This window comes from Myotis brandtii, unplaced genomic scaffold (assembly GCF_000412655.1).
Source record: "Myotis brandtii unplaced genomic scaffold, ASM41265v1 scaffold454, whole genome shotgun sequence".
Taxonomy (NCBI): Eukaryota; Metazoa; Chordata; class Mammalia; order Chiroptera; family Vespertilionidae; genus Myotis; species Myotis brandtii.
In genome coordinates this window covers 1,720,193-1,743,075 of record NW_005367354.1, presented here as the reverse complement: position 1 = coordinate 1,743,075, position 22,883 = coordinate 1,720,193, and the positions used below count along the sequence as shown (strand labels likewise).

Genomic DNA, 22,883 nt, shown 5'->3' with positions numbered 1-22,883 from the left:
GGGAGGCCACCTGCCTGGGACAGGGGACAGGATGTGGGTGACAGCCCCTCAGTGGACAGGATCTGGGATGGGACCTCCGGCCAGGTGTGTACCACAGGATTCCTCCAACATTCCAGGGTCCCTAGATTTGATCAAGGGACTCCAACCAGCAACAGGGCCCTTATTACCCATGAATAATGAGACAGGACCTGAAGGCAAAGGGACCACAGCAGGTTCAAGTACAGAGGGTGGAACTGCCCTTCCTGAGAGCCAGCATTTAGACCCCTCCCCCAGGACAGTGTAAGTAAGAAAAACCATGTTCCCACCAGATAGGCATCTAACAGCTCTCAGAGACCCCAGAGGGGCTCCTCCTGTGTCCCGGGGTCCCTGACCAGCTGCACCCCAAAGGGTCCCCGTGGGGGCCAAATCCATTCCAGGGCTTGGCCAAAGAGCAAAGCAAATAAACCCTGAATTCTGGTCACACACTCTCACATCCCAAGGGCGCCAAGATGTCTTCTCCCTCAACCAGGGCTGGGAAGCCGGGCGCCAACTGGAATGAGCGCTATGAACACCTCTCTGTACAGGCTGCGTGGAGAGGTGCGAGGAAAGGGGTCGAGGTAAGGGGTGGGGGGCTCCAGTGAAGGGAGGGAGGACGCATCTCTTCCTGGTGGACTTCATCCCATCTGGCCTGGCCCTGCTCGACGAAGGCTGGGGTTTGAAGCCTGCCCCCCAAAGCTGGCCATTCCAGCTTGCTTGGCGTCAGCGGCGAACTTAAGCCCTGGAATGAGCAGATCTTAATAAAAAAGATTTCTATGTGACCCTGCCTTCAAAAAATGATGAACTGATGGCAAAGAAAAGGCTTTTACTTTGCTTTATTAAATAAACAATATTCTGTAAGTGAGGGCAGGACAGGGACAAAGTCATATTTTTAATCAGAGTCCCCTGGAGCCTGAAAGGGGTTGGATTCCAGTCCAGTGGTCCCCTCGGAGTCACCAGGTCAGGAATTTGTGGCCGCATCAGCATCCCCAGAAGTGGATCCTAAAGGAGCTGAAAGAATCCATGAGCCACTGGGAGCCTGCAGGTCTAAGGCGCCTCTGACTTCTGGGCTCGCGGCAGTCCTAGCGGCATCCTCCTGTGCCCACCTCGCGTCCCTTCTCTGAGTAAAGACCAATTTGCAGCTCTCCCAAGCCAACCCAGCCTTCTTTGAGCAACTCTGCGCATCACTAGAATGCAAAGGGCGTTAGAACCTGGTGGTGCTGGAACCAAGGAAGAAATGGGAGAGATTCCAAGAAAAACTCAATGTAGACAGGATTCTGGCCTCAATTGTGTGTGGAAGGAGAGGAATTACCCTTGGGTGGGGTGGTCCCAAATGTGGACCCTCTTACAGAAAGTCTGCCCAAGCCACAGCCCCCGGCAGCCATGCTGGAGTGGAGAGCCTCTGCTCCATCCAGGTGGTTAGAAGAGGAATGGGCACCTGACCAGAGCTGGGCCAATTGCGTTCTCTCTCTGCAAAGTTGCTTAGGAGTCACTGAGGGTCATTCGAAGCCAAGGAGATGTAAACTTGACCGCTGTGGGGAGGCCGTATTTGGCCCCCTGTCTGACAAAGCAGAGATTGCTGGTTTGCATGTAGAGCTAAGGATGGAGTTGCTGGGGAGAGAGGCAGAGAACAGGCACTGCGAAGTCCCGGGTTCCTGACCTGTGCTCCCTGAGGTCTAGGTGTCCGTCCTTTTTTTACTGGTTTGTTAAATAGTTTTGAATGGGCATTCTTTCTTGCCATCAAATCACCTAGACTACGAGACCGAGGGCAGAATAGGACCCAGGAGCAACTGACGCAGGCAGAGATGCCAGCGCCGCTCACAGGGTGCCTAGCAGGCTGCCTCTGGAGGGTGCGTCTCTCATAACCGGAAGGCGCCAAACAAGCTTGTGCAACACGCCAGGGAAATATGGAGATGGCCGATTCTCTCCAGGTAGCCATTAAGGCCCCTTCCTGCCCAAAACAAGGTTTGGAAATGCTTGAGCTCTTCTCTGAGCTGCTCCACCACCAGAATCTTCACACCCCTTGCGCACCCCCAACTCCTAGTGACCCCTGGAGGTTTGGGGGGGGGAGAAGAGAGGACTAGCAGTGGCAAAGGCAACTCCCCAGATCAGTCCTAGAGCCCAGTGGGCATTGGGAGCAGCTGTAGAGGTGACATCTCCCCCATGCACAGAAGTGCCGGCTGTAGGGGAGCAGCACCTGAAGTTGGACCCTGCACATAATCTGCAAAGCCTGGAACGCAGTCCTCCTCTCACCTTGTAAAAAACTCTGCTCCCTGGCTCTTTCTAGCTTATCTAATTTCTCAGAAGTGCCAGTTTGGAAACTCATGACCCCCCGCCCCCCCGCCGCCCCCTAATTTCTCAGAAGTGCCAGTTTGGAAACTCATGACCGCCCCCCCCCACCCGGGGAAGACAGAGGTGCCCCACTGGCCGAAGGGAGACTGGGGGCCCTCCCCGTACCCCACTATGCTGGGCATACCCCACCCCATCCCCGCTCCAGAACACCTTACTTCATGAAGTCCGGAGCCTTGTTCATCGCGTGTTCAAACTCTGAGAAAGACAGCATGTTGTCATTGTCCAGATCCGACTCGTTCAGGACCTGGCCAGGGAGGGGGAGGAGCAGAGAGGAGTCAGGTTGAGAGAGTGAGATGGGGGCCAAAGGGAGGGGGAGGGGAATCCAGCATGCAGAGGCTCCCTGCCAGGAGCTTCACACATCCCAGAGTCCCTGACCCTGTGAGGCAGGGCTTCTCCTGCCCCTGCTGCCATCCCACCCCAGACAAGGACATAGACGTGCAGAGAAATGAGGTCATGTGCCCTGAGGTCTAGGACCTGGTGGGCTGGTCTCATGTGGGAAGAGCTCTCTTGGTGCCTCTAGCACAACGTTAGAGTGAGAATGAGTATTGGGGAACAGGGTGACATCTCCCCCACCCACTCCTGCCATTCAGTCACAAGCAGGGGCTCTGCACTGCAAGGGCCCCAGTTGGGTAGAGGAGAGAGTGATGACCCTCCAAGGTTTTAGTTTTGCTTCTAGTTTCCGTCTGGACCAAAAGCACTTGAGGGACAAGTGGATCCATGCCCTGGTGGGTTCGTGAGGCTGTCTTCATGTCCTGCCACACTTTGGACTGTCACTCCAGGACATCTGGCCATTATGTGATGCTGGATCATGTGGGGAAGGGGACAAGGTGATGTATACATTGGATGCCAAGCTGCTGTTGGGCCACCTGCCTGCAGTGTTGCTGAGAGGGACCCTTGGAATGGGTGGCTTGGGCATACTGTTCTGGGGACCAGGAAGGGAGTCATGGAAGGAAGTCCTGATCCTGGAGGAAAGACAGAAAGTTGGGGGGTAGTTGCCTCCAGCCTGTACCCAGCCCTCAGGGCACCTCCCTGCCTGCCATCTGAGCCTTTGGGTGCTGGCCTGTTCCACCCAAGCCTGTGCAGCCCAGGCACACACGTGGCTCGTGAGGTCAGTCAGCAAGTCCTCTGACACGTCATCGCTGTTGAGCAGTCGGAGAACAATCCTCTGCAGGTCCTCCTCATCAATGAAGCCATTCTCATTAAAATCTGCAAAGAGGAGGCAGGCCTGAGAGCAAGGAGGCACCAGCCAGGACCCCACAGGCTCCCATAGCCTGTGGGATGCCGCAACCCAGCTGTCCCAAGTGGGCCTAGAACTTGGCACTCAGTAAGATTGGGCAGGCCTGAGGAATGGGCACTACAGCAGCTGCAGATGAAGGTGGTGCTTAATCTATCTATCTATATAAAAGACTAATATGCTAAGTGTCCATCTGGGTAATGACATCACGTAGCAACACCCGGCTTCCTCTCCCTAGCGACTAGCCTCCTTGGAGTTTCTTCAGCCCAGGAACACAACTTGCTTTATAACCAAATGTCTATGAAGCATTTTCCTGTGCCTCATCTCATTTGATCCTCACAGAAGTCCTGGAATAAGTAGATAGGAGACTTGGTGGAATCCTATTTTCTTTTCATTAGCCAGAAAACGGAGATTTAGAAAGCTTAGAAACTTGACCCGACTGAAAAGAAGTAAGAAATGGTGGACCTTGAAAATGACTTCAGGTTTTCTTACTGCGCAGAATATAGTCAAACACTGCTGCAGTTAAATATTTTACCCTTTGTTCTCCCTGCGTGATCTATAATAATAATCTGCTTCGTGTTGACATTTACTGCGGTGTTGCTGACAATGACCTGAAAGAGAAGTTGGGGTGCTTCACTGGGCTGGAAAAAGGTTAGCTAAATCAGAAAGCAGGTCTAATTAAGCAAGTTAATTCTATATCTATAAAAGGCTAAGTTGACTCACACATGCATGATACATATTAAGCTCTTGCTGGCACCAATTGCATGCGTGTGTTTTGATCTGTCATTGTTGATTGTGAATTTGGTTGACACTTCTCTTATAGAGAAAGGGCAAATAGCAATATTAAAATATTTCTTCTAATTAATTTCCTTTCAATGTGCACGAATTTGTGCACCAGGCTACTAGTAACATGATAAAAATGACAAGAAGAAGAGGAGGAGGAGGAGGAAGAGAGAAGAAGAAGAAGAAGAAGAAGAAGAAGAAGAAGAAGAAGAAGAAGAAGATTGTGTACTAACTCTTCAAATCTGTCTTAAGTGTTTCACCTGATTGGAGTCACTGAATCTTCACCATCAACTTTTTATTTTTCACTTTACCAAAGGGAAACTGAGGCACAGAGGTGTTATCCACACTGCCAGTAAGTGGAAGGACAGGGATTCAGACCCTGCTGGGTTGGTTCCTGAGTCCCGTGTCAACCACGTTGCTATGGAAGCGTCAATCTCAGAACTCACAAGCCAGTAGGTCTTTTGGTGTCTGGATTGGGAGCCAGAGGACATGGGCACAAGTGCCTGCTCATCACGCTGCATCGGGTGCAGAGAGATACCAGGCTGGTTCTTGCCCATAGGAGCTCCTAGGCTGGGGTTGAGAGAGATACCATCTGACACCCAAGCAGATTGGCTCCAGAAAGAGAGGAACAGGCACCCCAAGGACTCTGAGGGTTTCCAGATGGGCAACTTTATGCTGGGTTGGGGCTGAGGGTGCAAATGAGGAAAACTTCTTGGAGGAGGAGGCATCAGAGAAGCAATAAAGGGGTCGGGCCTGCAGAGATGGTGATTGGAGAAGGTGTCAGGGTCTTTAGGATCAGCAGCAAAGAAGGAACCAGGCAATCCGCCTGGAGTGAGGGGAACAGAGGCTTGGGAGAAGGTCAGAGGTTAAGTCTGGAAGTGGACTGAGCTTCGGAGGTCCTTGAATGCCAGAATAAGGCAGCCCTCCCCTAGGACACCCAACACAGTCCCTAAACCACTCATCAGCCATGTAGTAGATTCAGTAAACTTAGGCCACTGTAATTACCACCACGACAAGCACAGATGTACCAGGCAGAGGTCTAAGTGCTTTATATCTCACTGCATTTAATCCTCATAACACAGATGGAGAAACTGAGACAGAGAGTTTAAGTAACCACACTTACTTCCTTAAACTCATTTCAGCCTCTTGCCTTAAATGTTCCCAAATTCACACCTCCAGCCTGGGCTTCTCCCCGAACTCCAGGTCCATCAGTCCCCACCTGCCTTCCTGCCCTCTCCACGTGGTCTGTTAGTCCCTCAAATTCAACTTGTCCAAGCCCAGACTCTTCGTCAGCCCCCCTTTGCCCTGACTCCAAACCTGCTGCACTCACCGCTGTGCCCTTCTGGGCAGATGGGCAACCCTCCCCTTCACGTCGCTCACGTTGAGAACCACTGTCTAAGGCAGTGATGGCGAACCTATGACACGCTTGTCAGAGGTGACACGCGAACTCATTTTTTTTGGTTGATTTTTCTTTGTTAAATGGCATTTAAATATATAAAATAAATATCAAAAATATAAGTCTTTGTTTTACTATGGTTGCAAATATCAAAAAATTTCTATATGTGACACGGCACCAGAGTTAAGTTAGGGTTTTTCAAAATGCTGACACGCCGAGCTCAAAAGGTTCGCCATCATTGCTAGGATCACAGTCCCCTAATCAGTGTCCCTACTCCCACCTGCCCCCTTCAGTCTATTCTCAACTCAGCAGCAGTGATTCTGTTCATCATTCTTGGTTCCTCCCTCAGCACCTCTTCTCACAGCCTCCCTCTCAGCCAGAGGAAAGCCATGGTCTGGACAGTAGCCCCAAGGACTGACCTGCCCTCACCCTGCCTCCTCACCATCCCCCCATCAGGCCAGGCATGGCCCTGCCTCAGGGCCTCAGCGCCATAGTTCGCCTCCCTGGAACACTCTCACCCAGAGAGCCTTTGGGTCTGCATTCAGATGCCAGCTTCCCATCAGGGCACGACCCAGACCCTGTCTACAATTGCACTTCCTGCCCCTTTCCCTGTCTTATTTTCCTCCCAGCACTGAACACTATATTTCACCTGGTTTGTTTTCCTCCATCCACCAGGATGTAAATTCCACAAGGACAGGAACTTTTGTCTTTTGGTCACCACTGTATCCCCAGCTCCTAGACTGGAATAGGTGCTCCATGAACATTTGTTGAGTAAATGAATGAATGAATGACCCAAGGTTACAAGACTAAACACAGGCAGCCTCTGCTCTTAACCACTCATAACTGTTATTGTAATAAAGTGCCCAATGTTAGCTGTCATGTGACCATCTACATTCGCCCGTCTGCCCTACAGTGGCCACATGACTGAGTTTTGGCCAATGACATACAAGAAGAGGGGGCACAGTCAACTTTCAGGAATGTCTTTAAAAAGGTGTAACCCTGTGACAATGCGGCGGCTTTGGGAATGGAGGATAAAGCAACAAAATCGGAGGAGCCTGGGTCCCCAATATTACACAACCACCGTGGACAACTGCCTCTGGAATCTCCATGCTAGAGAAAAACCGTGTAGCTGCCAGAGATCTTGGGGGCTATCTTGCGTAAGCTACTTGGGGTTCCCTGTCATCTGCTACCAAATTTAATCCTAACGAATTAATTACCCGAGCCTCAGTTTCCTCATCTGTAAAATGGGTAATAGCAGTACCTCCACGCAGTTGCTGTGATGATTAAATAAGAAAATACAGGGAAGTCAGCTGGCATGGGGTTTGGAATATAGAAGATGCTTATTAGATATAATAGAGGTTCAATGCTCTATCACTTGATTCTTAAGTACCAAAAAGAATGCAAACCTTGGAAACGGTGTAATATTCTGCTTTGAAGAATGACAGCTAGAGCTATACAGGGCCCAGAATGGAGGAGTGAGTTTGCTGATGTCACAGGACCCTTCAGTGGTAGAGCCAAGACTTTCGTTCCTGTTCCAATATTCTGCTTTGAAGAATGACAGCTAGAGCTATACGGGGCCCAGAATGGAGTGAGTTTGCTGATGTTACAGGACCCTTCAGTGGTAGAGCCAAGACTTTTGTCCCTGTTCCCCACGGCAGGATACGGATGTGGCAGTTGCAACTAACCAGCACCCTCACTCAGCAGGCAGCTCCCCCCGGCTGGGTGTTTGTCAGCCTCAGGGACTGGAGGCTGAGGCCCAAGATGCTCCCCGAGCCTCCCCCTGCACAGCTCTGCCATCGGACACCATGGGTGATGGCTGCGAGCAGGTGGAGGGAGCGGAGGGGCTGTCAGCAGGCTGAGGCAGCGAGCCACCGCAGTGACATTGCACTGCTGGGGAGAAGCTGTGCAGCCTCTCCCAGGGACCCCGCAGTGTCCCAGGCGTCCAGCTGGCCCAGCTCCCATGTGCAGAGACTGCGGCAAAGCGACATGGTTTTGGTCCTAAGCCATCTGGAAACAAAAGCATGTGCTGGAGTAAAATGTAGCCCTGGACAGTTCCCCTCCTTTGGGGGTGCAGCAGCCTGGAAAAGGGCTGGGGCGGGAGCTCTAGGCCGCTGGCCAGTCCCTGGGGCCTCAACAGCCTCAGGACCTGCAGCCTTGAGCACTTGGGGGGTGGAGAGTGGGGGGCTTCCTCTTGCTATTTCCCAACAAATGGCAGATTAGAGAGCTGGTGCGGTTGGGGCTCAGCCTTCCGATCACCCCAAAACATTCTTACCATCATCATTCCAATCTGTCTGTCATATTATCCTTGCAATCTACAAAGTACTTTTGCAAAAATTAGCGCATTGGATAGAGTCAGACAGGGCGCACTTTCACTATTTTATTCCCACGAGAACTGAAGTTGCCTTCCTGGCTCCTCCCCAGCTACCAGCATCCACCTGACTGTGTCAGGTCCTGGGAAGCTGCGGGAAGATCTGCCACTGGCCCTCTGGCACCTGCCTGAGGGTAATTCACACCCAGTGGAAGCAGGTGCTGATGGGAGCAGGGAGGCAGTGCTGGGATGCTGGTCTCTAACAGGTAGAAAATCTCCCCAGAGATGCAAAGGGGGAGAATTGATCAGCTGGAGGCCAGGAGTGTCCCTCAAAGCAGAAACGGGGCCCAGGTATGTCCCAGGTAGGTGTGGCTGGCCCTGCTGGATTCTTGACCAACAGCCATGCTTACAAAGAACTGCAATTCTTGTTCAGGATGACATGGTCAGCTTAAAATATTCAGCTTTCTCCCTTGTAGTTATGCGTAGCCACCTGGCATCCTTCTGGCCATAGTAGTTGGGCGGGGCTCCCAAGAATGTTTGCTAAGGGAGAGTGGACTTAATCGTGCCTTCAAATGTCCATTGTGTCCGTATCCTTTCTTCCATCCCCTTTTCTTTCTGCTGGAATGAAGGTGAGATGCCTGTAGGTAAGCAACCATCTTGTGATTGGGAGGACCAGTCTCAGACTAAAGATGGCAAATCAGGAGGCTCAAAGGCGCAGGGCTCTGGGTTACTTTCTGGACATTCCCTGGCTCCACACTGCCTGGCTCCATGATGGTTTGTTTTGTTTTAACCTGGATACTCTTACTCATAACTGAATGCAATCCTAACTGAGATAGTCAGTCAGAGCAATAGTTCTCAAATTCTGCTCCACTTTAGCATCACCCAGGGAGCTTTTTAAAAGCCCACCAAACGGGGCCTACCCATCACCGTTACATCAAATCTGCATCAGGGCCCAAGCGTCCATAGGTCTTGAAAGCTCCCCAGGTGACCCCAATATGCATACATGTCTGCAAACCAGTGGGTTAGAGCTTCTTAAACTTTAAGGTACAGAGGAACCACCTGATTCAGTGTGTGTGTGGGGGGGGGGGCGGGGAGGGCGAGAGTCTATTTCTAACAAGCTTCCCAGCAATGCTGACGCTGCTGGTGCATGGGCCACACATGGAGTGGCAAAGGGTTGGAGCACTGAGTTGGGTCTTTGGACTTTGGCTAAAAGTGGTCTCCACAGCCATTACCATCCTCCTCTTCTCCTTCCTGTCTCCTTCTCTTTTCCCTTCTATTTTCCCCTCTTCTTCCTCCTTCACTTGCTGTCACCACCTCAATATATCGAGCAGCTACCACGTGCCCCGCACCAGGCTCAGAGATCCACGTGCCCCGTCTCTAATCCTGCTGACAGCTGTGTACGGTGACGGATCTTCTGAGTCCGGGGGTTGCCTGGGTATATCTGATGAAGCTGGCGTTTATGGGTCCCTAGGCATCTCTCTGCAGAGCTGATGTGTATGAAGGCTTTGCGCATTTTGTTTTTGTATTTGAGCCCGAGGAGGAAGGAAACCATTGGAGGGGAACTGGAGAGGAGGGTGGAGGAAGACACAAGGAAGCGTGGGGGACAGGCGGTGTCTGCCCCTGATCTGATCTGAGGCACTCTGCCTGACCTCTTGGGAGTGAGGGCAGTCTCCCACTTCTGAGCTGCACACAGTTTAGCTCCTGTGCCTTGAAGCCTGAAGAGAATCGGCTGCTCCTCTGGTTCCCTGAAGGTTTAAGCGGTTTTGTTTGTTTTGCTCTGGAAACCATGGAAAGACAGCGGAGGCAGACATCTCTGGGGACCTCTGCCCAGCCTACACTTTGCCATCTCGGAGAAGTGTCCCCACCCCCAGCCTCGGCAGCCACGTCTGTTCCTGCGACTCTGCTTCTTCTTGGCCGAGGCGGATTGGACAAGGCTGGTCATCTACCCCAGGGGTAGCTACATCACTGGTTTGGCTGAGCCCGTCAGCATCTCCTGGGAACAGGGAAATGAGAAGGGATGCTTGTGGCTAGTCAGAGCGAAGCCCAGAGGCCAGGTGTGGGGGGCGGGGAGGAGGGGGCAGGACAGTCATCTTCGGCCCATAGGGTCAGCGGCATAAAGATCAGATTTGCAGAAAGAGAAAGTGCACAGAGAGAAGCAAGGGTGAGAGATTAGGCAGCCATAGAGAGAAAGGAGAAAGTCTCACCTCCTGACCATCTGCCAAATATCTCCCCCCCCCCTCCGCCCCAAATATCTTTTCTGCTCTGTTCATTCTTTCCTCTCCTCCTGAGACTCTAATTGATTTATGTGAGACCTTTCTATGGCCCTATGTGTCCCTGAGGCTCTAGCGCATTCCTTCTTTCTCTTAACATTTTTCTATTTTTCAGATTAGATTATATTTCTATTGATCTATCTTCAGGTTTGCTGACTCTTTCCTTTGATTCTCCTGTGAAGCCGTCCAGTGATTTTTATTTCAGATATTTTATTTTTAAGTTATATATTTTCCACTGGATTCTTTCTTGCCGTTTCTATTTCTCTGCTGAGAATTTCCATGTTTTTATTCATTGTGAACATACTTTCTTTTATATCGTTGGGCATGGTTATGATAGCTGTTTTAAGATACTTATCAGCTAGTCCAAACATCAGGGTCATGTCAGAGCCAGTCTTCATTCTTGAGAATGCATCAATTTTTAAAACAAGTTTTGTATATTGACTAATTTTGGATCGTATGTTGGACATTATAAACACTTGGTTGTGGAAATTCCATATTCTGTTATATTCCTCCAAAGAGTGCTACATTTTTTGTTTTAACAGGCCATTGGTTAGACTCAAACTGTTCACCCTGTCCCATAGGGTCCCTGTTAAAATGCAGTGGCAGCTCCAATCTCAGTTCAGTTCTCTTACCCTCACCTCAGCTGCTTGGAGTCTGCCTGTGGACATGTGAAGTAGAGGTAAGGAGGCGATTTAGGCATAGTTCTTACACAAAACGTGGGCCCCCTTTCTCTGGCTTTCTTCTTTCATGGACTCCCCCTTCTTTTCATTTTTCAGGGGGAAAGTGCCCCCACTTCTCTGATTCTTCACACCAGAAAGGGTGCAGAGTTTCTGTCGGTCCTGCATGATGCTACTCACTGAGGCCCACCTTCTGGCTAAAAACGTTTTCTTTTTTTTTTTTTAATGCAGGGGAGGGGGGCCATCAAGTGTCATTTCTTCCTTTCAAGCGTCAGCCCCCGCTAGAATCGATTTGCTTTTGGTAGCTTTCCAGTGCCATCAAGTAGTTACTTACTATATTTTATTTAGAGTTTTTGATCGCTCTCTGTGGAAAGGACTGTAATAGGTGCCTACTCAGCCCTTCTCCGTAGGGCAACCTGTGACTGTGATTGAGCCTACTGGGTGCTGACCCTGAGGGCAGTGTCAGCAAACATAGGATAGGATGCAAACATAGCAGTAAGTCCTTTTTATAGATGAGGAAACTGCGTCCTCACAGGTCCATCTGGCCTAAAACTCTTCCACTTCACCCTACCCAAGTCCACTTGGGTGAGGCAGGACTAAGAGGGTGTCTGCCGTGTGGAGGAGCTGGCAGGGATAGGAGGCAGGTGAGGTGCCAACATGTATAAGCCTAAATGAACAAGTCCTTTGGGGCCAAGGAATGGTCACAATGAGCTTAAAGCCTTGCACGTGGTCTGTTTGAAGTTGCAGAGCCTATGGCTACCCAAGACAAAATCAGAGACATAAGAGGTCATAGGGCCTCAGAGTGATTTGTCTCAACTTCGTCATTTAGAAAAGTGAAATGATTTGCCCAAATTGCTCATTCATTTAATGGCTGAGTTTCAGTGTTCAAATCTCTTACTAGTAACTTCTATAAAACAAGCAATACTGCTTTCAGAGTGATTTGTCTCAACTTCGTCATTTAGAAAAGTGAAATGATTTGCCCAAGATTGCTCATTCATTTCATGGCTGAGTTTCAGTGTTCAAATCTCTTACTAGTAAGTTCTACAAAACAAGCAAAACTGCTTTATACCCATAATGTAATTTATCTCTATCTCTATCTCTATCTCTATCATCTCTATCTCTATCTCTCTCCTGCCCACACCAAGATCATGAAATATCAACACCAATAACCATTTGTTTGCCTCTGATGACATAGAGGAGAATGTATCAATCCATTGGAATAATAACTCTCAATTCTTTTTAAAAAATCTACAGTCTGGGCAAACATGATAATACTCTTAAATACCCAGTAAACCCCAATTAACACCATCCCACCAATACACTGATGCTGATGGATTCCAGACGTGGTATTTACTCTATGGCACGTCCCCCCCCAGCACTCAGTCCCCCACAGCACTCACCGTAGATGCGAAAGGCGTACTCGATCTTCAGGCTGGGGCAGGCCTGCTCGCTGAACACCGACGCCATGCCCAGCACATCCTCAAAGGAGAACACGTCGTTGTGGGAGAACACTCTGCAGATTCGGTCTCTGAAAGGGTTGGCCTGTGGGTGGGGAAGACGAGGAGGAGAGAGTTCTACCAACGTCAGGTTCGTGCCGCCCTGAGCCTTACTTACCTTACAGTGTAATGAGTTTGAGAGGAAAATAATAGCAACAACTAAATATTGGAGTCAATGAGCTAGGACCGTCAGAGAGGATATGGGATGATAGAGCAGGCTCACCATCACTCCTCCCCCTGGCATCCCCTCCTGCACAAACCTTCCATAGGTGTCATTCTTTTTTATGGTTACTAATTTTTCTCCATTTTTTTGTATAAAACTTTGAGAATACCAAAAACAAAATAAAGAATGGGATACAAATTGTTTGTAATCCACTCTCCAGTGTTAGCCACTGTCAACGTATGGATGTAGAGGTCAGCCAGACCTGGGTTTAGGTCCTGGCTTCACTATTTGCTAGTGAGTGACCTCAGCTTCGACAAATTACATAATCTCCCAGAGCCTAAGCTTTCTCACCTACAAAACAGGGTGGGATAATACTGAATCTACCTAATGGTTTTGTGGTGAGGATTAAACAGCAGAATGACAGATAAATACCACTCAACAAATGATAACTATTAGTTATTACCGAACTACTATACATATCAACAATTTTCTCTTTTAAACCAAACTATTTCTCAAATTATGAGCCCCATGTGAGTCAGGGTCATGTGATTTTAGGAACCCCTGGTGTCCCTGACCTGGGCCTGGCCAGGGACATGCGGGAGAGGGCCCTCTGACGCCTGCCCGAACCACGGGGTTCTGAGCAAACACCCAGCTCAGAGGCAACTCAGCAGATATCCACCCAAAAATGAACTCACTTTCTTCTGACTCTTCAAGGTAAAAGTGACTCATCTGAACGGTGAGTCAGAGAATATTTTGAAAATGAGACTTTTGTTGTTGAACACATGTGTTGTCACCTAGAAAAGATGCTGCAAATCTGCGAACATTAGACACAGATTTCTAAAGTCTGTTTGAAAATCACCCAAATGAAGAGGGTCAGAGGGCTCTGAGCCCATTTGTTAAAAATATGAAAACGCAATGCTTTCCATTTAGCTTGTAAAGAGCCACTGGCTGACATAGAGACGATGGGCATCTACTAGCTTAACTTCAATAAAAAGCCCTTAATTGGTGGATGAGACTGGTAATGAGTACCATGATTTAATACAGCCAACGCCACATCTCTTGTCTTTGGATTAGCTCTGACAGCCATAAAAAATAAACTCAGCTAGAACCAGGCCTCTGAATGGCTCTGTGTCAAAGGTTAAAGCAAGATTTCACAGAATAATGAAGCCCATCAACCACATTGCTTTTCCTTACACTATGGTCATTAACTATAAGCCAACAATTAAATTGTGGGTGGGAGAAATTTTGTTATATAAAATTTTGCTTTATAAAATAAAATGTTTTATGTAATATGGTACTTATGTAAAATATCTTAACATATTTTATGTAATCTTCAGCTTTGATAAGTTAACATGGGTATGATAGTAAAGGCACATCATTTGTAGATAATATATGTATATTATGGGTGCACGCTCCACATTTTCTTACTGCTGGGATGCATGGAGACCGCTGATCTGGATGGACCCCTCAGACCCCATAGGTGAACGTGCAGCCTGGAGGAGGAGAGGGGCTTGCCCAAGGTCATCAGCCTAAGACCCAGGTCTCCTGAGTCTGCCTGGCACTGTTTCCCCCATGATGCCTCCTGGCAAATACACATCAGAGAAAAAGATGGTGATGGAGGCAGAGCATGTGACCTTTAAAATGTGAGAAACCTTGGAACTAGAACCATCTTCAAATTTTTACTTTAATTTAAAAAAAAAACCTTGGAACTAGAACCATCTTCAAATTTTTACTTTAATTAAAAAAAAAAAACTTTTTTTGACACAAAGCACAGAAACAGCCTAAATTGAAGTCCAGGGAGTAGCCCACGCCTGTGAGAACTCTGTCTGGTGGGTGGTGACTGTTGATACAAATGTGAGCAGCACTGCAGGAGGGCAGGAGCAACTGCTGTGGGAGGGAGAAGCCAAGAGGACAAGGTGAAGGCCACAAGGAGCCACCGGGCTGGGGCACGACGGAGGAGCAGGGGACCCTGTTCCCGAGAGGCCGGGTCACAGAGCTCTCCATCCTCTCACCTCCACACCCCTGGAGGCCAGGGAGGGCTGGCGGTCTCTGGGAGGCCTGGCGGACACCTCCCAGGTGGGTGTCCCGGGCCTGTCTCTGTTACAACAATGGTAGCTCCTCTCTCCCGGAGGCTCCCTGCCTCATATCTCCTGGGAGGGAGATGTCAGGGCACGGACTTCCACTATGATGAGGTGTCCTTAGCACAGACGCAGCTTCATGCAAAGGGATGCCAGCGGTGCTGCAGGGAGGGTTTCTAAGGGCCCAAGAGCTGCTACCTCCGTGCCTCGCCCAGCTCTCTATCCTCAGCCAATGCCAGCTCAGCCGGTGTCCTGGGCTCCAGCCCAGCCACCAGCACCCAGAACAGCTGGGAAGAGGCAGGGGACGGAGCGAGGCCCATGAGTGATCCCAGTGCCCGTGTACTGTATTCCAGATTTTTGTGGCTATTGTTTTAACAATCTGAAGTCTGAACCAATAAATTCCAAGGTCTAACCAGAGTTACGGCCTGCGTTCACGGTCACACCCGTGGAGACGTCTTCAATCCTCCAGAGGAGGAAGAAGATGACAACTGACAAAGCAACGCTTCCCTTTGAGGAATAGCATGCGCCCTGGTGTGCAGGCATTCTGAACAAGAGGATATAAACACGTCAGCGTGGAAATTTATGCAGGTAACTCAGTAGTGCAGTTTCCATCGAGGCATGATAAAACCAGAGACGGCGAATATAAACCCCAAATGCTGGGGACTTTTTTTTTTTTTGGAAACAGAAACTACAGTTTGTTGATAATAAAACCATGACAGCCCCTGCCAAAAATCCAAAAGTTTTTCCTTAAAGATCTTCTCAAAGTTAATGAACAAGAGATTTGATTTGAAGATGAAAGTCAGAGGGAAAATATTTGGACTTAGCTTAAAAATATCTCCTCTCCATTTCCCCAGCTAGCATGTAGTCAAAAAGAGCGTTTGACAGTTGCTGGAAAAAATGCACACAAAAATACGCTTGTGACTCAATAATGACGTCCTTGACGCACTTCGATTTTTAAGGTCTCCTTTAAAAAAAAAATCAAATGGTGTCATTTCATTTAAAATGTCTCATTGCTGAGAAAGCTCTCAATTTTTAGTGTTTCTTATTTTTGAATAATGTTTTATTTTTGTTCATTTTATCTGCTACCAACTCTTTTTTAAAGGATACGATTAGTGTTTATATTTTTAAACAGATGTAGAGCACCTGTCAAGGGAAGGAGTGGATGGAGATATCTGCTGGGAGGGTTACAGAGGAGTCCAGCCCCTCCTAGGTCCTGAGTGGAGGCCTCGGGTTACTGGGGGAAGTGCTCCCCGAAAGGCCCCTCATGGTTTTGTGCAAGATTGGGCGAGCAACCATTGAAAAAGCTACAAATAGGCTACATATGTTTAAGGAAGTAGAGACAAGCATGATGAGGAAAACTATAAACCCACAGATTCAAGAAGTTCAGTAAAACCCAAGTAAAGGAGAAGAAATTTAATGAAAACCATACGATGGCGCCGAAACCGGTTTGGCTCAGTGGATAGAGCGTTGGCCTGCGGACTCAAGGGCCCCGGGTTCGATTCCGGTCAAGGGCATGTACCTTGGTTGCGGGCACATCCCCCGTAGGGAGTGTGCAGGAGGCAGCTGATTGATGTTTCTCTCTCATCGGTGTTTCTAACTCTCTATCTCTCTCCCTTCCTCTCTGTAAAAAATCAATAAAAAATATGTATATACTTTAAAAAAAAAAAAAAGAAAACCATACGATGGCACAGCAGAATCAAATTGCTAAAAGCCACTAGTAAACAGAAAAATGTTTCAGGAGTGAGGAGGGGATAAAATGATAATAGATTTCTTCTCAGAAACGAAGCAAGTCAAAAGGCAATGAAGCAATATCTTTAACTCTCTGGAACAAAACAAAACAAAAAAAGCTCTCATCCTATTGTTCTATACCCAGCAAAAATATCTTTGAAACCTAACGGCAAAAAACTTTTTTTTTTCCTGACAAATAAAAGCTGAGTGAATTCATCAGCACCAGGCCAGAGCTAAAAGTATATTAAAAGTTAGTTCTTCAGGGAGAAGGAAAATGCCAGAAGAAAGCTTGTGTCTGCATAAGGAAAGGAGCACCAAAAATGATAAGTATGTGAGTAAATAGAGAACTTTTTCTCATTTTAAATTCTTTCAAAGAGACAAATCCACATTATAGCTGGAGATTTCAACTCCCCTCTGTCAGTAATTGATAAAAGGAGTAGAATATAAAATTATTAGGGATGTAAAATCCTTGAAAAGACCATCGGCCAACTTGAGCTACTTGACATTTTATGAATACTCCACCCAACACAGTAGTATACACTTTTTTTTTTCAAGCGCACTTGGAACATTTACCAAGATAGAGCGTCTGCTGGGTTTCAATAAATTTAAGGGGATTTAAATCAGACAAAGTATGTTTCCCAACCTCAACAAAATTAAATTAGAAATAAATAACAGAAAGATATCTGGAACGCCCTCAAAGTCAAAGAAATCAGAAGGAAATTAGGAAATAATTTGAACTAAATGAAAATGAACACACAGCATATCAAAATCTGGGGTATTCAGTGAAAGCGGTGCATATATATATATATATATATTACAAGGAAATGAACAGTATTGAATGATTTCATTGGAGGAGAAAGGATTAAGTTTTTATTTAAAAATTTAAAAAGGTCCCTCACTGGGAGAAAACAGAGGGGTCAGGAATTCCAGGTCTGTCTTGGGTGGAGTCCCTTCTAACCCTGGGCTCCTGGGCTACTTGCACCTAAGAACTGGCTGCCCCTGGGGACATGAAAAAGTTTGTCACCAAGGGCAGCAGCTGGGAAGCCAGGGGTGGATGGAGCCTCTGGGCTACACAGAACAGATGAGCAAGATGCCTCTTCAACCCCACTGCCCCGGAGGAATTCCTAGTTGTGGGTCTAAACCCAGTCACCCTTCAGCTCTAGAGAAACTCTGCCAGAAGGTGGCAGTGTTGAGTTGGAAGCATTCGGTCCATTTGCCAAGCCAAGGTGCATGAGAACCTGCCACCTACTGTGTGCAAAGCGTTGGGCGAGGCGGTGACTGTCCCGCCGGCAGGTGTTACCACCCTGTTTTACAGAGAAAGTTAAAGCCCAGGGAAGGACTCACACTCCAAACGCACTGCTCTGTCTACAGCGCCGCGCTGGACTCCATTGGGTATTTCATTAAATATTTTCCCAAGAAACTGTTTCAGAACCGCATCCTTGCACACCCAGAGGGGTCAGGGTTCAAGGCATTTCCCCAAGTCCCATGCCCCTGCCAGTCAGTAGCTTCTCGGAGAACAAACCAGCAGCACCAAAGGATGTGGCCTTCTCAGTTAAGGACTCAAGACACAAAGCTCATGACCTGAACTTCAAGTCCTTGAAGCAAAAGCATACAGTGAGTTAGTTCCTGTGTGCCCGGCACTGAACAAGGACCTGGGGCCCCCGAATGAGAATGATGGAGACTCCCCGCCCCGTCTGTCCTGCATGGGGCTCAGCCCAGGCACTGATGCACAGCAGTGTCTTCAGAAACAGGAAGAGAGACGTGTCTGAATTAAGTACAAGCAAAATAAAATGACAAGAGTTATGACAGGGTAACGTTGCTGGAAGGTGGGGCTGACTAAGGGCCCGGAAGGAGGAACTAACCAGGGGACAGAGACAAGATCCGAGCCAAGGGCAGGTTCGGGCAGGGGGCAAGATGGGGCGGGACTCGGGGAGCTGCTCTGGGCCAGGGGGAGGAAACCAGGGAGACAGCAGAGCTCCCTCCTTCCTCACATGCCACCCGCTCTCTCCTCCTGCCCAGACTGCCCCGGTTTCACCTGGATGGATAAAAGTGTTAAGTGGGGGAGAGCGGCCGCGGGGCTTAACCTGGACCCTGAAACCCCTCGAGGGCCCAGGTTGGTCTGTGTGATCCTCACAGGTGGAGAGAAGCCTGGCGTTTCATTGCAGGGGAGCTGGGAGCAGAGAGCGTGAGGAGGGGAAACACACGTAGGTGAATGCACTCCCTCCGTTGGCCGGGCCCCAGACGCACCCTTCTCGCCAGCTGTTTATAAGGAAGGAACAGTCTCTGTGTTTTCGATGTCCAACCTTCCTGAAGTCTAAAAACAGAGAGGCCCGTAGGCAAGCTGTCTCCCAGTGACAGATGGGTTGGCAGGGACAGGCTGAGGATGTGTCCTGCCGGCAGCTGGAGGCGGATCGCTAATGGAACAAGTAGGGGAGCAAGGCAGTAAAAATGTTCAATATTATTAAACACCCCTGGGAGCACGTGTCCTGAACCTGGCTGCGACCCACAGAGCAGCCTCTCCCCGAATTCCAGGCCCGCAGGTACCTGCCGCTGCCGGGGCCTCCTGCGAGCACAGAGGAACCCAGAGGGCTGCCGGCCTGCGATCTAGGGGCGGCCCGGCCCGGCATGGTGCTCCTGAGGCTGGAGGCGGGGAGTGGAAGGAGCAGAGGCTCTGGAGTCAGACCGACTCTAAAACGTGAGTACAATACGTTGTTATTTGACAGTTACAAGATGTGGATGTCTTGCAGCTTTCAAGGTTTAGACCATCTCAGTTTTTCAGTAACGCAACTTCCCCGAGCAAAAAAGAAAAAAAAAAGGAACCAAAAGACCAATGGTCCCCCCATTTGTTTATCAAATCTGTTACAGAAGAAACAACGCTTACACTAGAGATAAGTGTCTATTCACATTTGTACATTAATATTTGCAGCAGCTTGAGGTCAACTAACCCTACAGTGTCTGACAACACATTAAACAACATTCAAGTTCCCGGGTCACGAGAGCAACAAGCAAAACAAGCTGTGTGACCTGGGGCAGAGCCTCGAGCCTCCCCTTTGGCCCATCTGCAGAATGGGCAGAATCATGACTCTGCTCGGGGGGCTATGGGGGTCAGATGAGATCATATTTGCAAAAACACTTGGTACTGGCAGGCCCCCGATCAAAGCTCCTGTCCTCCTGTCAGCATCACCGCGGGCAACGCCACAACTGTGGAGCTCCCAAGGCAAGTTGTTACCTGGGCCAACACGTTGCCAGGAGCTCACCCTGCCTGCCAGTGGGCAGCAGAAACGTTAGTTCTGGCTCCACTGGGCGCCTCAGGGCCAGCTGCAGGCTGTGGCCTTAGAGTCATCGCCTCCCAGTGAGAGCTCCATGGGGCTCCAAGGAGAGCAGGTCTGGTGGGAAGAGGTGAGAAGGGAGAGGACATGTGAGCACATAACCTCATCTTGCAGTTGGGGATAGCCAATCACAGAGAAGCTAGCACCCCTCTGCATGTCTGAGTCAAATGCCATTTAACAAAGAAAAATCAACCAAAAAAATGAGTTCGCGTGTCACCTCTGACACACATGTCATAGGTTCGCCATCACTGCCTTAGAGTCATCGCCTCCCAGTGAGAGCTGCATGGGGCTCCAAGGAGAGCAGGTCTGGTGGGAAGAAGTGAGAAGGGAGCTGACCTGTGAGCACATAACCTCATCTTGCAGCTGAGGATAGCCAATCACAGAGAAGCTAGCACCCCTCTGCGTGTCTGAGTCCATGGGCAGCTTTCCTCAAGATTCACATCCCTGAACCCCACCCGGGCTTTCGGAGCAGCACCTTGAGGGGTAGGGCCCAAGCATCTGCAAGCTGCCCAGGTGGTTTTCAGCCCATCCTTAGGCGACACGAAGTCACAGTGCTAACGAATGGCCGAGACGTGACGCCAGATGCTGCACACACACCCTCCGCCTCTGCCACTGTCCCCTCCAGTCACAGCCTCTCACCCAGCAAGGACAGGGGTGGGGACGGGGCGGTGCAGGAAGTGGTGTGCAGCACGCCGGACCAACCTCTGACCTCTCCCCAGGGCTAACGCCCAACCTGAAAACATTGATTTCACACAGACACCTCCCAAAGCTTCCTCCAGCTCCCCCCCCCGCCCCCAATCTCACTGACTGAGGCCAGGCCCTGCAGAGGCAAGCAAGTTACATCACCCCCAACCCACATGCCCCCCCCACACACACACACATTCTCTCCTTGCTCACTGTCAACTGTCCACCTATGACAAACTGTCTTTCCCATCAACATGTCGGTTCAGCCTTTCCCCTCTTACTCCCCTCTTCCAGCTCCTGCCGGATTTATTTAGGAAATGTTGCCATTTCCCGCCTTAGCCATCCTGATGAAAACCACTTCTCCCAGAGCAGCAGATAAAGTGCTGCTGTTGAATGGATGGCTCTCGAGGCCAGCCCTAAGGCTTTGTTGTTTTATTGAATGACCAGGAGAATGAGGAAAAAATCACATGCCCGGAGGAGGGAGGACGTCCTCTGAGCAGAGACCCCTCTGCTCAGAGGCCAGGACGAGAGGAGCTCTCTGCCCAGTAGAGAAGGGAGTGGCGGGCCTCAGGGAGGGGGGGCTGAGGAGGACAGATGGAAGAGGGAGAGGAGAGGAGGTGATGGGTGCAAATGCTCCAAGATGGGACCCTTCCTGAGACCGCCCCCCCCTCCTCTCCCCTCCCCAGCCTTCCGCAGTGCCGACCAAAATTCACACAGTGCTTGGCATGAGTGGAGTTTCTTTGAAAATCGGTGAAAAGGTCAAGAGCTTTATTTGGATTAATAGGAAGTGAAGCAGATATGGAGAAGGGACATGAGGAGACAGAAGAGCCCCTCTTCCTTGTCCCTTGTAAGCTCCCTCCTCCCCCAAGACAAGAAGAGAAGAAGGGAGAGGGCTGGCTCAGAGGGCGTAGAACCCAGGGAGGGCGTTGCAGCCCCAGGTGCCTCAGGGCTCAGGAGTTGCTTTCTCTGTGTGGATGCTGTTGCACCCCAACCAGCACTGACTTGGGCCGCAGGCTGGGAACCTAATAACAGTTTGTAGTTTTTTCTGTGGAAAACGCAAACAGCAGCCCCTATGAAAATGGTTAAAACACAGTCTGCACCTGTGCTCTAAAGGCCTGTGTGCAAGCAGGAACCTGGGAGTAAGGGGATGCGGGCGCCGGGGCAGCTCAGGCACCGTGGTTCCAGGAGGGCTGGGACGGAGGCCTCTGCTTCTCACGGGAGCAGCTCGGGGCCTCCTGGTTCCGCCCGCTGTTTACAAGCCGCCTTCCTGTCCGTAAGCAGGAGGGGTTCTCAGATGGTGTCGGGGCTGCTTTGCAGCTGTGCGGGGACACCCACCCTCCGCCCCTGGGAGCAAGTTCCCCTGTGAACTCTGGAGGATGTATATCTTTGCCTCGAGACAACCATTTCTCTTTCATCAACACATCTAAGCAACAACAGTTGATCTATTTCGTCCTTCACTTTGAATCGACTGATATAAACTAGGATGGGCTCACACACATAGCTCCTCTATCTCCAATAGTTCTCTCTCCTCTCTCTCTCTCTCCTCTCTCTCTCTCTCTCTCTCTCTCTCTCTCTCTGCAAACTGAATGAAGCAATTTAAAGTCCCATTTTTGTTTCACTCCCCAGCGTTTTAGACTATTGAAAATTTGAAACCTCCAACTTCCTATTCTTCACTTTCCCCTGTATCCTGGGAACATGGCCCCAGCCCAGCAGGCTGCCCGTGACTGCGAAGGGCCTACCCGCCAGCCATGATTCATCATCACCTGGGCGTTCAATAAGCGCCTACTGGCGGCCCAGATCTCCAGGCATCACACTTGATTCATGCTTCGCCTTGGGCCCAGGGGGACAGGCAGGAAGGAGAGAAATGGGCGCTTGCTACACATTGACTATGAACCCGGTGCTGTGCCCGCCACAGTCACACGTGTCATCCCATTTATTCCTTACGTCAACCCAAACAGCAGATCTCTGTAAGCCCATTGTACAGACCAGTGATGGTGAACCGTTTGAGCTCGGCGTGTCAGCATTTTGAAAAACCCTAACTTAACTCTGGTGCCGTGTCACATATAGAAACTTTTTGATATTTGCAACCATAGTAAAACAAAGATTTATATTTTTGATATTTATTTTATATATTTAAATGCCATTTAACAAAGAAAAATCAACCAAAAAAAAAATGAGTTCGCGTGTCACCTCTGACACGCGTGTCATAGGTTCGCCATCACTGGCATAGACGAAGAAAAGCAAGGAGCAGAGAGGTTAAATAGCCAAACAAAAGAAAGACCAGGAACATGACCCCAGATCTGTCTGACCCTCAAACCTGAGCTCTTCGCATGGAGTGGGTTTCAGGGAGACGCTGCCTCAAAATAGGAG

The 22,883-nt window shown here is 49.4% G+C and overlaps 1 protein-coding gene across 1 annotated transcript in view; it reads right to left on the bottom strand.

The window, feature by feature from the left end:
* Positions 1–876: 876 nt before the first annotated feature.
* The window catches only part of CIB4 (calcium and integrin binding family member 4), a 40,312-nt gene continuing 18,305 nt past the window's right edge, over positions 877–22,883 (bottom strand). Inside the window, exons 5-8 of the mRNA XM_014546625.1 lie at positions 12,436–12,577; positions 3,464–3,573; positions 2,523–2,611; positions 877–1,017 (exon numbers count right to left, since the gene is read on the bottom strand). Coding sequence (XP_014402111.1) covers positions 996–1,017; positions 2,523–2,611; positions 3,464–3,573; positions 12,436–12,577 — 363 coding nt within the window. The 3' untranslated portion in view covers positions 877–995. The remainder of the gene's footprint in view (positions 1,018–2,522; positions 2,612–3,463; positions 3,574–12,435; positions 12,578–22,883) is intronic.